The sequence below is a fragment of the Nuphar pumila genome, chromosome 8, assembly GCF_984573655.1.
Source record: "Nuphar pumila chromosome 8, dmNupPumi1.hap1.1, whole genome shotgun sequence".
NCBI classification, from domain to species: Eukaryota; Viridiplantae; Streptophyta; class Magnoliopsida; order Nymphaeales; family Nymphaeaceae; genus Nuphar; species Nuphar pumila.
In genome coordinates this window covers 24,718,062-24,735,271 of record NC_143256.1, presented here as the reverse complement: position 1 = coordinate 24,735,271, position 17,210 = coordinate 24,718,062, and the positions used below count along the sequence as shown (strand labels likewise).

At 37.2% G+C, this 17,210-nt stretch overlaps 1 protein-coding gene across 1 annotated transcript in view; it reads right to left on the bottom strand.

Annotated features, from left to right (window-relative positions):
• Positions 1 to 16,107, bottom strand: part of LOC149829812 (uncharacterized) — a 32,095-nt gene extending 15,988 nt beyond the window's left edge. Inside the window, exons 1-4 of the mRNA XM_090015639.1 lie at positions 15,667 to 16,107; positions 11,505 to 11,541; positions 11,182 to 11,418; positions 11,040 to 11,087 (exon numbers count right to left, since the gene is read on the bottom strand). Of these exons, the coding sequence (XP_089871765.1) occupies positions 11,040 to 11,087; positions 11,182 to 11,418; positions 11,505 to 11,541; positions 15,667 to 15,968 (624 nt within the window). The 5' untranslated portion in view covers positions 15,969 to 16,107. The remainder of the gene's footprint in view (positions 1 to 11,039; positions 11,088 to 11,181; positions 11,419 to 11,504; positions 11,542 to 15,666) is intronic.
• Between the last annotated feature and the right edge of the window lie 1,103 nt (positions 16,108 to 17,210).

The window sequence follows — 17,210 nt, the reverse complement described above, 5'->3', positions numbered from 1 at the left end:
TCCATCACTGAATTTTATATAATGCAACATTTGTTTGGCCTTATCGAGGTGAGTTGTATACACCTCGATGTTGTGGAGTCAGTGTTAGCCATTGAGGTGAGTTATGTGTGCACCTCATGTCATCTTATTACTTGCCTTGGGTTTTGATCATGCATAAATTATGCATTGTAGATTCACATCTTTATGAATGATCCGTCACAAAAAATGGAATAAAACCCCATTCTTAGAGTCTCCCTGCGTGTTTTGAAGTGTTTCAATTAGTTTAAAAGTTTTTAATTAGTATTCTAATTAGTTTAGGATTGGTTGTTTTTGAAAACACGTTTTTAGCATAGTAGTTTTTAGAATTTTTGAAAAACTAACCGGAGTTTTTAGAAAATCTCATTTTGACCTAGGTTTAGAGTATAAATAATATTTTTTTAGAAGAGGTTGGCGTCTTCGCTTGGAAAAAACGCCAGCCCCTCTCTCTCCTCTCTCTTCTCTTTCTCACCCCTCTCTCTCTACCATCGGTTCTCCCTTCTTTCTTCTCTTCTCCGTTCTCTATTTCATCTTTTCTTCTTTCCCGTCTATCGCCGGCATCCTTTCTCGTTCATCGGAGCAAGCGTGCTACTTCGGGAAACGACCACTTCTCTTCTCAACCCCTCCGTCGAAAGCAACTACCAGGTATGCTTCTTCACCCCATTTCACGTTAAATTAGTGTACATGATTGATTCTTTATTTCTGTCAGTTAGGTTAAATATGCTGAAATAAACTTAGTGATTAATTTTTATTCACGCATAGAATAATTTTCTTTTTTTGTAGTTTATGGAAAACAAAAAATAATTTGTTTACATCAGGCCATTGAACGTTGTTTATCTAGATCGGTCGATCTGATCGTCCGATCAGATCTGACCAGATCCGATCAGCAGTTTGAATCAGATCGGCAGGGATAGCCCAGCGCTGATCTTATCAGACCAGCTCACGCATTTCACGATTGGTGTCAATCTGATTTGCCTTGGCCATTGCTGCAACTAGCCGATTCAGATCTGGTTAGCTGTAGACTAAAGATTCCATTTCTGACGCTAATTCGGGGACCGTCGAACGGATCTGATCAGATTTACCATCAAATCTGATCGAAACCCAATTTTTTTCTGCTGAGGGTTACGCAGATCAGGCAAGCCGATTTGGATCGAAGCCGACTGGATCTGCCAAATCTGCGCCACTTCTTGAGTCTGGTCGCAATATCTATGTGGTCTGCAGACCTGATTCGCTCTCAAATCTGCTTGCGTTTTCGTGCAGAACTGGCTGTTAGTTTCATTCACACATCAGATTTTTTTAGCAGCTACTCGTGCTGAACCTCACTGGTCCAGCTCAGCTAAGGTCAATCCTGCTCAGCAGCATATCTAAGCGATTACCAGCCTGTTGATCAGTGTTAAAAGTGAGTCAGACCGGATCTGATCGGCATTGGTTTGTAGGTTAGGTTAACGCTTAGCCGATCCACGGTTTGGGATTGTCTCAAAACCAGAAGCCTGATTAATTTCTAATTGATTTCTGTTTTCCAAGTGTAACATGCTAGTTGAATTCTTTTCTTCATTCTTCTAGTATTTAGATTGCATCGTAGTTTAGATTTTATTTTTTTTGGTATCAAAGGTAATTAGTTTATTTCCTAAAATTTTTGTAAATCTGATATTTTTTCCTGCAAACTACATTTGTTATTTTAGAAATCTAGTTGGTGTGTGTGTTTTGTGTTTTTGTATTTTACAAGGTAGTTCTCTTGTGCGAAGGGCCCTCCAAAGATCCCCTGAGGGACGTGCCCCTTGAGAAAGGGACCCTTAATGCTGAAGATTCAACTGTAGCATCCAAGCGAATAAGAGATTGCAAGCGAAGAAGACCCTGTCGATTTTACTTTTCTTTATTTACCATTTTTTAGGGTCAGATGAACATTTATTTTAAGTTGGTTTGTAATAAGACCTTTTTTTTAGCCCCATGTAGAGGGTAGCACATTTTATTTGCTTTTCATTTTAGGCAATAAAGATTATTTGGTGTGGGGTACAAAAGTCTTTTTAAACACGTTCCCTGTGTTTGACTCGGACTTCACCACTAGTGTGAACTGAAATTTAAAATTTGATGCACGATTTACACCAGCGAATTTTATGGAAAAACATCTTTTAAAATACTTTCATGAAAAGTTGCATCAAGTTTGATTAATGGTTGATTGGACTCTGAACTCATTGTTGTTGAAAATTCAAGTTAGTCATTGGGGTGAGTTGTGTATGCACCTCATGATTGACTTCAGTTTCTATGGGTGTGTTTTAAAACTCATTTGTTTATATGGCCATTGAATACTTGATATCTTGTGATGGTAGTTATGTTTTTAAAATCATAAAGTTTTGAAAGATTGTTAAAATCATTATTGATGACATTAGTTTGTTTCTTATTACAAGCTCTCTTACCGCTTGTGTTCTCTCCTGTTATGCCTCATATCTAAGTGTCATTATATACAACAACAACTACTACACCTTCATCCCAAAACCTAAGTGTCATTATATATAGACAAGAAATGTTTATTCATACTTTTTGTGTGTGTGCTTCGCCCATAAGTGGTATTGAGATAATACTTTGAGTGTCATTATATGTAGACAAAAGATGTTTATTCACACTTTTTTTGTTTGTGCTTTGCTCATAACTGGCATTAAGATAATACTCTTGTTCTAGTAGCTGATACACTCATTTTTAGTGTCATTATATGTAGACAAAAAATGTTTATTCACACTTTTATGTGTGTGTTTAGTTCATAAGTGACATTGAGATAATACTCTTGTTCTAGTAGCTGATACAATCATTTTTAGTGTCATTATATGTAGACAAGAGATATTTATTCATACTTTTGTGCGTTTGTTTAGCCCATAAGTGGCATTGAGATTATACTCCACTCATTTTAAGTATTATTATATATACAAAAGAGATGTTTTTTTTTACACTTTTGTGTGTTTGTTTTGCCCATAAGTGGCATTGAGATTATACTCTTGTTCTAGTCATTGATATACTTGTTTTAAGTGTCATTATATGTAGATAAGAGATGTTTTTAGCCTTTTAGTAGCATTATCATAATGCTCTTGTTCTAGTCGCTGATATGTTTGATTTTTGAGGATTAGAAGTTTATTAAGGTGATTACTTGTGATGATCAAACTAGTGTTAAGATTTGCAAAATTCATTCATTATGTTAATGAGATTTTAAAAAAAAAATCTTCGTAATTCTTCTAAACTCATTTTCTCTTGGATGAGAAATGGTTATTGAAATAAATGCATTTTGCATTGTATATGCTTTAGTTGCATGATTTATTCCATGATTAGTTATTTTGCGTGATTTGCATTAATGTTTTTCTAAGTATATGTTTAATGAAATATTTCTCATTTTTTATTGTAACTCTCTATGAGAGTTGTTGATATGTATCTCCATTAGGGAGATTCTTTGATGTAAGCATTTCTTAACATTTGTGAGATTTTAAATCTCTTCATATTTCTTAAAAGGATTTTCATTATTATCTATTATTATTGGCCCATAAGTGATTTTTTCATTGGTTTTAAATTATTGCATGGTTCATTCATGTATGCATTAGTTATGTGTATAAATATTGCTTCTAATTGATCCATGCTTATTTATATCTTCCGTTGTGTAAAAATGATTTGTTATTTATACTCTTTTGTGAGTTATTCGTTCATGATATTGATGATGTTGAAAATCCATGCCTATTATGCATTAATGTGCTTTTTGTGATAGATATATTATGCATGATTTTCATGAAATGATTTTATCGTTACTATTGCTTGTATCGCTCTTAATATTATTCTATTATATTCTCTTGTGAATTAAGAAATTTTGATTTCTTAAAAATTATCTATTAAGGTGAGTCTCTCAATGACTATCAAGTTTGAAGTTAATGATTATTCAAAATTAATTCTTACTTTAAAGTTTAAATGATTTTGAAAATGTTAAATTAATTTATTAAATATTTTTTATATATTGCATGTTTAAAAAATATTAAATTACCTTATTAAATATGTTTTTTATATTTTTTTTGTGTTTGACCATCCTCTCTCCATTATATATATATATATATATAAAGTATAGCTATTTCTTGTTAGATTGCGCTTGTTTTGTTCTATTTATAGGTTTTCAAGAATTGATGATATTGAAGAACTTTTGTGCAATGGAGCATATGATTGAACACTCTTTAAAGAAGCACCAAATGGAAAAACTTGATAAAGTCTATGAAGACATTTTATGTAATGGGTTTCTTCTTTTGTAATTTCAAATTTATAGTGAGTCATTGTAAGTTTGAGCAGGGGTGTTAAGATAGATGTATTCTTGTATGTAATGTGTGTGTATATATATATATATATATATATATATATATATATATATACCACGGCCAACTTAGGTTGACTAAGTCAACTGAAGTTGACTGGTTCTAGCTGTTGGAAAGGGTCCAACGGCTAGATTTCTCCACTAGCTAGAAAGGGTAATCCTCTTTTCTCTTTCCTCTACCCTCTTCTCGATAAACAAGTGGGTGTGTGCATGAGTGAGGCTTGAGAGAGTGATGGGTAGTTTTAGGATTAAGTGTGTGATTTGAGTGTATTGTAGTGAGAATTCTTTGTAATTTTTATTTCTTTTATATTATTTGAATTTCATCCTTTAATGAAATTGTTTATTTTTAAGTCTTTTATGTTATGGGCATTTCTACTATGAATGTGTGTTTAACTACGTTGTATTCTTGGTCCACGGGAGGTATTCTGGAGTGCATTGGGATCTGTGTCATTTTGTGACATATAAAAGCAGAGATGGTTTCACAAAAATGAATCCTATGATTTCCTGAAAGAAATGGTTTAACTGCCTAATCATACTATTTAATTAGCAGGGGCATCTAATTCAAAACTACAAAGGGAGAGAGGCACTTGCCAGACCAAAAGAATCCTAATCTATGTCACAGGGACTCAGCCAACTAGGTGCCGCACCCGCGTCGGGTGCAGGTGCGGGAACGGCACTCGGTGCGGTCAACACACCTAGGGTCATTTATGTCCAACTTTTGGACTTTATATATATATATATATATATATATATATATATATATATATATATATATTATTTTTTTTTTGCCGCACCCCCCACCCCCGCACTCAAGTTTTTTGAAAGTGCTGCACCCCCGCACCCATGTGACATAGATCCTAATCAAGTCAGAAAGATGGAAAACCTAGAGAGAGAATGAAATGCTGTGATGCAGTTTTGGCTTTTATGGTAGAAGGTCTCGTTAGCAAAACACAAAGAGAGCCATGACCTCATGTTCCAAGTTTATATATGCAACAACTGCACTCTTGTTCTAAGTATTTATAAATGATGAGGCTCTAATAATCATCTCAAAACAAGTTTCTGAAATATTTTCCAATGTTTTAAAATTTAAACAATAAATTCCTTTATGCCAGGCGCCATAACATCAGACGTCCATCTCTATCCAGTAGTGGCAACCGGCTCAGGAATCCCCATTGCTATGACAATGCCACGTCTTTCTACCTCAAGATTCAATCTTGGATCAAGCTTTACTGAATTTTTCTAAATTGAACAATCATGACTCCTAAAAAGTGTCATTCTGGCAAATTAAGAGTGGAAATGAAGGTTATGAATCCTGAAAATGTGTGCCATTCTGGTAAATTAAGAGTGGAAATGAAGGTTCCACCTATGTTTACTTTCTCCCCCTTGAAGGAGTCTGATGTTTCCAACATAGGAGGCATCCAGTTAGCACTAAGTTGTACCCTATGTCACATGGGTACGTGGTGCAGGTTCTGGTACAGGTACGGGGTATGAGAGTCCGACACATCAATTTCTAAAACCGCGGGTATATATATATATATATATATATATATATATATATATATATATATATATATATATATATATATATATATATATAAATTCCGAAGAAAAAAAACGAGTTTGACACGTGTCGGACACGCGCCAGGCACGTGTCTCGGTCGACCGTTGATACTGGATTCGAGCCCAGCCCGGATCCGGCTTCTCGATCTTTCGAGAAGCCAATACACCCCCCTTTTTATAAGGGCACAAATGTCTCGAGCGAGGGCATTTGCCCTCGCCTGATTCTCTCTCTTCTCTCTCTGCCCTTTTTCGTCTCCGTCGCCTCCACCCTCCGGCCGACGGCCGTGCGAACGGCTCTCCGGCAACTGTCTTGGTGGCAGTCAACCCCCCCCCCCCCCTCCATGCTAGCGTCGGTGACCCATCGTCTTCACCTTCTTCTCCGGCGACTCGTCGCCGGTAACCGCAGGTAGCTACCCCCCTCCTCTCCCGGATGTTCGTACGTCGACAAGGGGTGCTTGGCCTCCTGTCGCCGTCGGGTTGCCGGCAGGGGGCTTACCCTCTGTCGTCGTCGGTCTGCCGGCGAGCCCCCTGTCGCCGTCTGCTTGCCGGCAGGGGGCTCCGCCCCCTGTCGTTGTTGTGTTGCCTGCAGGGGACTCCGCCCCCTGTCGCTGTCTGTTGTCGGTAGGGGGCAGAGCCCCCTGTTGCTGTTGTGTGTTGCCGGCAGGGGGCTCCGTCCCCTGTTGCTTCTATTTGCCGGCAGGGGGCTCCGCCCCCTGTCCCTGTCTGTCTTTACTGCCTGTCTCCTATTTTGTTGTTCGTCAGGGACTCTGTTTCCCCTATCTTTTCTTGGTGGTCAGGCCTTTGTTTCACCTTTTTCTTACATGCTAACCTTTTTACGCTTACAGGTTGCACGACGGAGCGTACACGTGTCTCGTGGCCCGAAACTCTTCGCACTTACGCCCGCAGGCGTCCAGGAACTCGCAACTCCCCAAGGTAGGGGAAAGTTGCACGAAAGGACTTTGAATGAACATTACTGAACTACAGAAAAGATAATCAAACAATATATGCGTATACATATAAGCTATATGTACACGTTCTTTAACTCAAGGACGCGGTTTCGCGATCCTTGTCCTGTTTACTTTTCAGCACTTTACTTTCTGTTGTCGCCGCGCTATATGTGCCTAGGCTTTACTTTCTATTCTTTAAGTCAAGGACGCGGTTTCGCGATCCTTGTCCTGTTTACTTTTCAGCACTTTACTTTCTGTTGCCGCCGCGTTATATGTGCCTAGGTTTTATTTTCTGTTCTTTAACTCAAGGACGCGGTTTCGCTATCCTTGTCCTGTTTACTTTTCAGTACTTTACTTTCTGTTGTCGTCGCGCTATATGTGCCTAAGCTTTACTTTCTGTTCTTTAATTCAAGGACGCGGTTTCGCGATCCTTGTCCTGTTTACGTTCCAGCACTTTACTTTTTGTTGCCCCACGCTTTATGCGCCTTGGCTTTGCGCTTGACCGGCTTGTCTATGCTTTTACTGATTCACTTCTTGCCTGCACCATGTAGATTGCGATCATGCTATTGTTTCTACTTTTCAGGTACCTTTGGAAATCGTTGTCAGCATATAAGCTTGTTTTGAGTGTTTTCTTGTGGCTTGTGGCTATAAGCCTAGCCGCATCTCTTGGCAATGCTATGCGATGCTTTGATGCGTAGCATAAAGTGAATAGGCCTCATGGTTTGCGAAAGAGCACAATTATGGACATCTCACTAAATGGTAATCATGCGCCTTCACAGGCAAGATGCTTGAGTGGGTCGAATAGACCATGGCATGTAGAGCAAGGCGATGATGAAGAAAAAACCCTTCATCGTACTTGTTCGGCTGGTTCATCAAGAAAGATGATGGATGGTACAAAACCTCCGATGGGCAGGTCATTCATGGCTATTATGGGCAAAAATTCGGCTTCCCCAATCATCGGAGGTAGGGGAATGGCGTTACCATAAGTATCCTAGGTAGCAGTCGCCCGACAGTTCTGCAGAAGTTTGATGCATCATTGGGCCTTGATTAGCCTTTGGGGACTTACTCTCTTGACCACTGGTCGTTCCCTTAGAAGCGGACTCAGTCAGTCCTTCGGGGTATAATAAAATACATGGTATAATGAACCCCCGAATGGATCTCGGTTGTTTCTACGTTTTATACATTGTGCGTACCCATAATGTTCAGATAATAATCAGATCATATTATGGCATGCTCACAGCTGTTTTTTGTTCTTGCTTTTGACTGTCTGCTTTACCTTGCTACCAGTTTGCTATTTGCGATAGTTAGAAGGTATGCATGATAAGTCTTGTTGAGACTGCTTACAGTTAGATTGTTATCACTGTAATACTAGCGGACTCAGTCAGTCCTTCGGGGTATAATAAAATACATGGTATAATGAACCCCCGAATGGATCTCGGTTGTTTCTACGTTTTATACATTGTGTGTACCCATAATGTTCAGATAATAATCAAATCATATTATGACATGCTCACAACTGTATTTTGTTCTTGCTTTTGTCTGTCTGCTTTACCTTGCTACCAGTTTGCTATTTGCGATAGTTAGAAGGTATGCATGATAAGTCTTGTTGAGACTGCTTAAAGTTAGATTGTTATCACTGTAATACTAGCAGACTCAGTCAGTCCTTCGGGGTATAATAAACCCCCGAATGGATCTCGGTTGTTTCTACGTTTTATACATTGTGTGTACCCATAATGTTCAGATAATAATCAGATCATATTATGGCATGCTCACAACTGTATTTTGTTCTTGCTTTTGACTGTCTGCTTTACCTTGCTACCAGTTTGCTATTTGCGATAGTTAGAAGGTATGCATGATAAGTCTTGTTGAGACTGCTTACAGTTAGATTGTTATCACTGTAATACTAGCCTGTTTGAGCTCATGATGATATCCTGGTTAGCTTTGCTATGCACCTGCTCATTACCTGTTGCATCAGTTTCTCTTTGCTTAGATTTGAGCATGCTTTAGATTAGTTGTTGTTCATCTTATTCTTTTTGCGCACCTACCAGTTTTCAGGACTGACCCCATTTTTATGGGTGTAGGTGACAGGTAGCTCTCCTTATCGGTAGCGGTGCAAATGCTACATGAACAAAGCCTCACTTCTCTTGTCGACACACTGGCTATTTTCACCTTGGGTTTTGTACTTTTGTTGTTTTGGGTGAATACTCTTCTGCTTTGTACAGACTAACCTTTTAATGGATAAACTCTTTTTATCTTTTGCTTACTGTTTCACTTAGTTAGAATATGGGTTTGTACTGGGTCTTTTTGGCTAACGTGTTTAGAAGAATCGACTTGTGTTTTTATAAAAAGAAAACCTTTGTTGCAACTCTTTTTTTTTTTCAAAGGTAAATTTCTTTTTCTTCTTGTCTGAAGTCGAACTTCTGGGGCGTTACAATAGATGTGTGTGTATGTTGGATTGAATAAGGATCCAAACCCAATGTGACATAGGTTGTACCCAGTGACAATTTATCATAGTTTTAAAACCAAGTGACTTGTCACCCGACTCATCCTTGATTGACTCGTGACTCGGCCAGGTCAACCCAGAGACTCGGCTGGGTCATGTTAACTCTATGTCACATGGGTGCAGGTGCGGGTGTGGGTGAGGGTGCGGGAGTGGGAGCGAGGGTGCGGCAAAAATATAAAAAATTATATATATATAGTCCAAAAGTTGGACATAAATGACCCTGGGTGCATTGACCGCACCCAGGGTCAGGTTGACTACACCGGGTGCCGCACCCGCGTCACATTGCGTCGACGTGGGTGCGGCACCTAGTTGGCCGAGTCTCTGTGACATAGTGTTAACTTTATATTTTATATAAAAGATGTAAATATATGTATATACTGTATGTATTTTAGGTATGTTACCAATATATTGTATATAATATGCATTATATGATATTTTTATAATATGTTTAATGTATAATTTATTAATATATTTGTAACCACATTTTTATATATAATATACATAATATTTATATTATATTTCATATAATATATCTGATTATATATAAAATATAATATATATGTATGACTCGGTGGGCTGACTTGACGAGTCATGCTAAAACTCGGCTTGACTCGACCGATTCAGCCCATGAGTCAGTTGAGTTTTGTTCATTTCTGGGTCATTCACTGGGTTGACCCAGTAAATGACCGAGTCAAACTGAGTCAACCGAGTCACTGGGTTGACTCGGCGGGTTTTTAAACGATGCATTATATGCAGCACCTCTGTTCAGCACATGGACCACGGACGATGAAGACCTAGAGTTCCTTTTGGAAAGTACAATGAAACTGTAAATCCTCAATTACACAGGTTAATTTGACAACCTTGAAATAGATTTTGGAACCCTTTTCCACTATTCCAAAAAATACTGCAGCATTCAGAAATTGGTTAATCGGTAAAGATTACCTTGTGTTTTATATAAATAGAGATGCCGGTAACATACCCTATATTTTCCCACTACAATTCCATTTTTATTATACTTCAATATTGAATTTGGTGTAACCAACCAAAAAGTTCAAAGATGGTTTCGATAAGAAACCCTTTTATGCAGTTAAAACATAAAAGTTGTCCTTTTCCTCTCGAATGCAAGTCTTCTTTGTTAAAAGTTCACATTGATATAAACAACACCATCTTATGATGGAAGTTAAGGAGGAACATGGTTATATGAAGAGGGAAGTGATAAAGACCATGTGGCCACATCTAACACATCTAATCATCTTCCTCTCTCGCTTTTATCATCTTCTAATGTGGGCATCCTCAATCTAACTTGGAAGTAGTTAATCCATTTCTAGAACCATGAAAGGAGTCAAGCTATTTTCATATTCCAGGTCACAACAAAAGAAATGGCAGTATTATCTTCAACCGCAAGAAAAAAACTATTATTTTGTTATTATGGATATAGCTTATTTTATATATTCAAAAGCCTTTATTCTTTTCAGGAAATAATGATCCAACCATTACTTATAAGAGATGTAATTAATCATGGTTGGTAAATGCAATTATTATGGAATACTGGTTTTCTACACAGTAATATTGAAGTAACATGTTAAACTTTCTTAAGAGAATCGTCATGCACATCTGGCAAAAGAATGAGAAAGAAAACCATAAAAAGAAAAACTGTAATTAAGTAAAAGAAAAAGCTACTTACATGAATGACAAGGACAGGACAGGTTACAAGTGGGATCTTGACAATGTTCTGCACCACAAACAGATAGAAGTTCATCAGCATCACACCAATCATGTGCATGATCCCAAAGTAAAGCTATGCATGTATCGGATAAGAATGTCACCTTATAAATGTCAAACCAATATGTCCGCTTCACAGGATACATGACCCGCAAGCCTGAAAGTATAGGACTATGCAGAACAATAGCTATCAATTGAGACAAGCGAGTTGCCAGATCTAGTGTTGGCCCACTTCCAACAGATTGACCATAAAGAATTATATTTTCCTCCTTTACCCCATAGTTCTCCACAAGACAGTTATATGCAGCTTCTATATCTGCATAAGTGTTGTTCTCACTTGGCTAACACAAAAAAAAAAAAACACAATCATGATACAGTTTCAAACATAATGAAGGGAAATAAATGGCTCTCATAGTATGCAACTAACCTTTCCAGAGGACTGGCCATACCCCGAATAGTCATACCTGTATGGAAAGAAAATTTTGATTAATACATTGGAAGATAGCACAACAAAAAAAGCTATAAATTACAGCTAAAATTTATATCTATTAGCTGCCTATGCATAAATAATCAATAATAGATATTTGCAATCACACTTTATTCTTATCACCATAGGAAGTGGAATTTTTTTATTTCTAAATTCACAAAATGAACCAATGTTCTAATTCAATAGGAAGCCTATAAATTACAGCTAAAGTTTGTCTATTTTCCGCCTATGCATTGGTAATTGATAATACATATTCACAATTGCACTTCATTGTTAGCCCCATAGGGAGATGGAAGCCTTTTATTTCTAATTCACTGAATACCAATGTTCTAATTCAACCGGTACTAAAACTGGTGCAGTAAGAGATTGAATATAACAGTTCATATGGAATATCATATCTATGTGAATTAAGTAAATCAACTGACAAAATTCAGAGCTTACTACATGTTTTATATAATATCATCCCATTTTTATTCCTTATTGGAGTGACTTAGAATGTCAGAGAAAATATCGTACAAGAACTACAATATGATCTCAACTGGTTAACTTTATTTCTTCAATTGGTTAAGATGTATGGACTAAACATTTTTCAAGCAGACAATGAATAGTGAAATGCCATAATGTAACTTCATTTAATGGTTCATTTTTGTTAGAAACAGCACAAAAAAAGAAAAATTCCTTAGATATAGTTGAAACTTAAAATTGTTAACAATTACACATCCAAACCCTAGAATGCATGGAGAAAGAAAAAGCCAATGATTGAAAGGACTCTACACAAAGAAAAATATGAAAAATCAGAAATGGCACAAGATTGCCTTTTTGCCCAAATATGAAACTTGTGTCTCCAGAATCCTTTGTAGAAAATCATAAAATTCAGACTACAATCTCGACACATGGCATTTATAAAAATTATGTGGCTGTTTTGTCCCAAATAAATTTGAGGACTGATGATACTAATTTCTCATAAAAGATTTGAAATGGCATAAAAAAGAGCACTTTTATTGCTATAACCATGTCAGCAATCATCTCTTTGACTGATATCAAGTGATGTTCACGCAGGGAGAATGACCAAGGATTATTTAATCAAATGACAATCAAGACTTCACAACAGCCATATATCACAACAAAGATCTTCTGTCACTTTGACCTTCAACTCAATATGAAAAATAAATTCAGAGGGGAAACCAAGATGGCCTTCCAGGCCTCTATCCATCACACTTAACAATTCTGTAAAGTTTATTGCCTGCACCAACCTCTTCAGTATTAGAACTTAAATTTCTCAAATTTAAATACATGTTAATATAATTGATTTAGGAGTGCTAAGTGCTAACTGCTAACAATTATCTTCCAAAATTCAGGCAGGTATTTACCGTAAAGTAAGTGAATCTTATACCAGTTCATTTCATGGCCAATGTAAATGAAAATAGTAAATGCTCATGGACGTGAAGGATACTTTTCTTCTAATTGGGGCAACTCAGCATGGCTAATCGTCTGAGCAAACTATAATGAAAATCTGATAATATAACTTGGTACATTCTAAAATTGATCATGTTTATTCCAAACAAAAGATCAAGCTAAATCCCATTCCAAAATCTTTCGACCAGAAGAGTTCATTCATCAAAAGTTTCTGGATGCCTATCAGTATCCAGAAAAGGAAAAAAATATGACCATTAGTGTATTTCTCTTATCTGCTTCTATATGGCAAACATTCAAGAACGAACAGTTTTTAGCCATTCAGTTGATTCTCATTAGCCACCCAAAATTTTCCAGGCCTCTAACCAGAACAATAAAAACAGGAGAGAAGTCTTCAGAAACATGCAGAATATATGCACAATAATACATAGTTTAGATTGCATTGACAGGTACCAAGTGTACGAAGGAATTAAAAGATTGAAGAATGTCAAAGATGATAAAAACATTAAATTTCCATATATAAAAACTTAATACTGAGGAGTTTTTTTATATTTATCAGCAAACAGTCATTTTACCCAAGGTTGCCAGATTAGAAAGCGAAAGCGGGAAACGATACAGGAAGCGAAAGCGAGAAGCGATGTATTTTAAAATGTATAGGAAGCGGGAAGCGAGGAATATTAATATATATATATATATATATATATATATATATATATATAAGAATTGAATGAGAATCAAAATGAAACACAAATAAAAACTAAAATAAAGTGACTAATATTAAATTTCATGATTTTTTTAGTGTAAGAATTAAAATTTTAACAAAATCTAAAAATGATGACTACCAATTTAGAGAAAACACATGAAAGTGAGTGAGAAGAGAGAGAAAACACAAAAAAAACATGAAAAGTTGAGTAGGAGAACATATAAGAAGAATAGATGAAGCATGTGGAAAGCATAGGAGAAGCGTGGGGGAATCGAGGTTCTCATCAAGTTTCGGAAGCGTGGAGTATCGTGCTTCTGAGGCGAGTTTCCGGGAAGCGAGCTTCCCACCTATCTAAGGAGCTTACGGTAACTCTGATTTTACCAAATTTTGGTACATTGTACAAAAGAGAGATATATCCATTTTTCAAAGTTTGGGTTTTCCACGGTTCAACATGCAATTTGATTTCATGTGCATTAAAAGGTAAGACCTGCTACAGTTATGAAAATTATGAACCCATCATGGGATTCAATTTCCTTGATAAGAATTACAATCACCATACTTGCCTCCTTATTCCACATCACAATATTAAGTTTAAGCCTGTCTAAATTCACTCCAACCTACAACTCTCAAGTAGTATGATCAAGACAACAGAACTAAGAACTCAACCAACAGTCAAAGAAGGCCACCGAAGCAAGCAAATTAATGAAAATTTTCTGCTTTAATACTTTAGTAGTTGAAAAAAAAAAACAGGTTAAAGATCCACTATAACTAGCGCCCTCAACAAGCACAAGGCAACAGATTTCAGCAACTTGGATGTCACCCACTTCTGACACAAACTCGACAAAAAATTAGAAGGTTCTCTCTCAGCTGCATAACTTGGATAAGATGAAAAGGCGAACGGCTTGAAGTTTGATTGCATAAGAGGCAAGGAGGACTAATGAATGAAGAGTGCCCCCAGGTCAATTACAAGGGTGAAATTCATACTTGTGAACTACCTGCATATGGCGGATTTATCAAACTACCACACATATGCACGAATGAAAGTTAGCCTCGGTACAACCACTCAAGAAAAGACACAAATTAAATAAGTACTTCTACAAATACAAAAAGAAAAATTAACAAAAGTTTCTGGAAGATTCTCCACAAACCCAAATCAATGCCCTCCATGCCAATACGAGTAAAGTTGGTACAACCACAAAAATTTCTTCTAGAATCAAATGGATTGGTGCATCTTTCACAAAATTCACCGTTGTTTTCTATTCTGGTCATCAACAGTAGAAAACAAGATCAGTAATAAGCTAGTGAAAAACCAAAAACCTTAAAACAAAAATTAAGATGGTAGATGTCCTAAAAGCCAGAAACCACAAGCAAAAACCCAAGATATCATTTGGGATCCAGGTAGAGAAATCATCACTTTGAAAAATTAGGACTGTTGTATATTCTCCTAGTCACGGCTGGCTTGTCATAAAGCCACCAAGTGAACTCTATCATAGTCGAATTTAAAAAGAACACCAATTGGACAAAACATGGAGAAGCAACCCTTAATTGCTTCCAAACAGATCTTTTTTTAGACATGGATGTTCGTGTTGTTTATTCTGCTTGCAGCAAATACTCCTGAATCACCAAGAAATTTACCGAATTTGGTGCCCTCGGGTGTTCATGGATCAAAGCAATAACAAGATGAGACAAACTTGTTTGCTAGAAAACACACTAAACTGGAAGATCATGGTCAGATATAGCCTCCTATAAGCAAAATTTCATGAATAAGGGCACAAAATCCAAGTTGGTGCTGCACAAAATTGTTAAAATTGACAAAAAAAAAGCTGAAATTTTAAACTGGTTACTGCAAAAAATTGCTCAAACAAACAAATCTAGCAAGAGAGACTGAAATGATATCTATTTGAGATTAAACAATTCCATGCCATAAAAATAAATGACGCGGCTTGTTAATAAACAAAGACAGGGATTGAAATAGAAGGTACGCACCCCATCAGATTAACTCTGAGATGGATACTCAATTCCACGAAGAGCTCATACATTTGGCCCAAATCGGCGGCGTTGCCGTGGGAGTAGAGAAGGGTGAACTTAGCCATGGGGTTGCGCACGTACATGGCGATGATATGGTTTCCCTTCTTGGTCTTCACTCTGAGAACGTCGACGTTCTCCCTGTGGGGCACGTTGGTCATGGAAAAACCACCCCCAACTTTATCCTCAACGATCTTGTAGGAAGGAGGGTTTGGTGGGAAGAAGGCGAATTTGGCAGCCACAGAAGACGTTACACCACCCATCTTAAGAAAACTCCAGTAGAAGAAGAAGAAAATCAGAGTTTTGCAGAGATAACGGCCATAGCTATTGAGAGATTCCTGGTGGTTAAGAGAAAAAGAGAGGGCCTGGCCGAAGTGACACTCCAAGAGAGAGAGAGAGAGAGAGAGGTTTGGTTTAGAGAGAGAATGAGAGTTTGCTCAGCTAATGAAAGAAGCATAAATCACTGTATTGGGCTTTCGACTTCGTAAAACTATAAGATACCACTTAATTAAGATTGAGTTATGGGGAAACCACCCTCGAGATCAGAGACTAGTCGCGTTGGCTAAACCTTTCGTAATTGGGATCGTTTTCAACGGTGTAAAAAACGTGGCTCACCCTTGGCCCAAGAGAATCGCCGGGTTTCGGCTGAGGAAGGGCTTATCCTTGCCCTCATTAATGCAAAGAGTTTGACATTCATGAGAATGAAACCCTAACGACAACTTGGAGTTGTTGCTGACCATAAAATGATCAATTTATACCTACCAATTAACATATCCATCTTGATTTGGTTACTGAAGTCGTGATATAAACATGATAGTGTTACTTACGAATGGGTACAGAACATATTTAATTATAAGAAAAAAAAACTAGGATTAAGCCACCAATTGCCTTAAGCCATGTTTACAAATCTAAAGGCACTTTGGGGATTGAGGAAAGAAAAACATAGGGCAGGATCAGATGCCACACCTCATCACCCTTCATCTTCTATTATTCAGCCTGTCAGAGTGTTGCCCAACAATAAATTGAGGGTGATCAGGTGTAGCCGGGCATAGCATTTGTATGATGTGATTGCACCTAATCCCTTAACAAAAAGCACAGCTCTACTTTGAACGTAAGTTTATGCAATAAGCCAAGCTTTGATATACACAGGGAGAAACCGCTCTATGAACAGAGATCTAACAGCATTGGCTTTGCCTGTCATACTTATAATCACTGTCCTGACAACTTAAAACTCCATGAGCTTACCCTTTGCCCCCAAAGAATCACCACGACCCTTATATATATTTAAAATGATAAATTTAGACAATGGATAAAAAAAAGATGATACAACAACAAAACAACAACTACGCCTTCATCCCAAAACAATTAGGGTCAGCGATATGAACCAAAAAAGAAATTCATTTTGGGTCTTCTACATGAATCCTTTTCCTCCAATCATTTTTATCCAATGTCAGGTCCTCGGTGAGGTTCAAAGCATTCATATCCTTTCCTATCATCTCCATCCA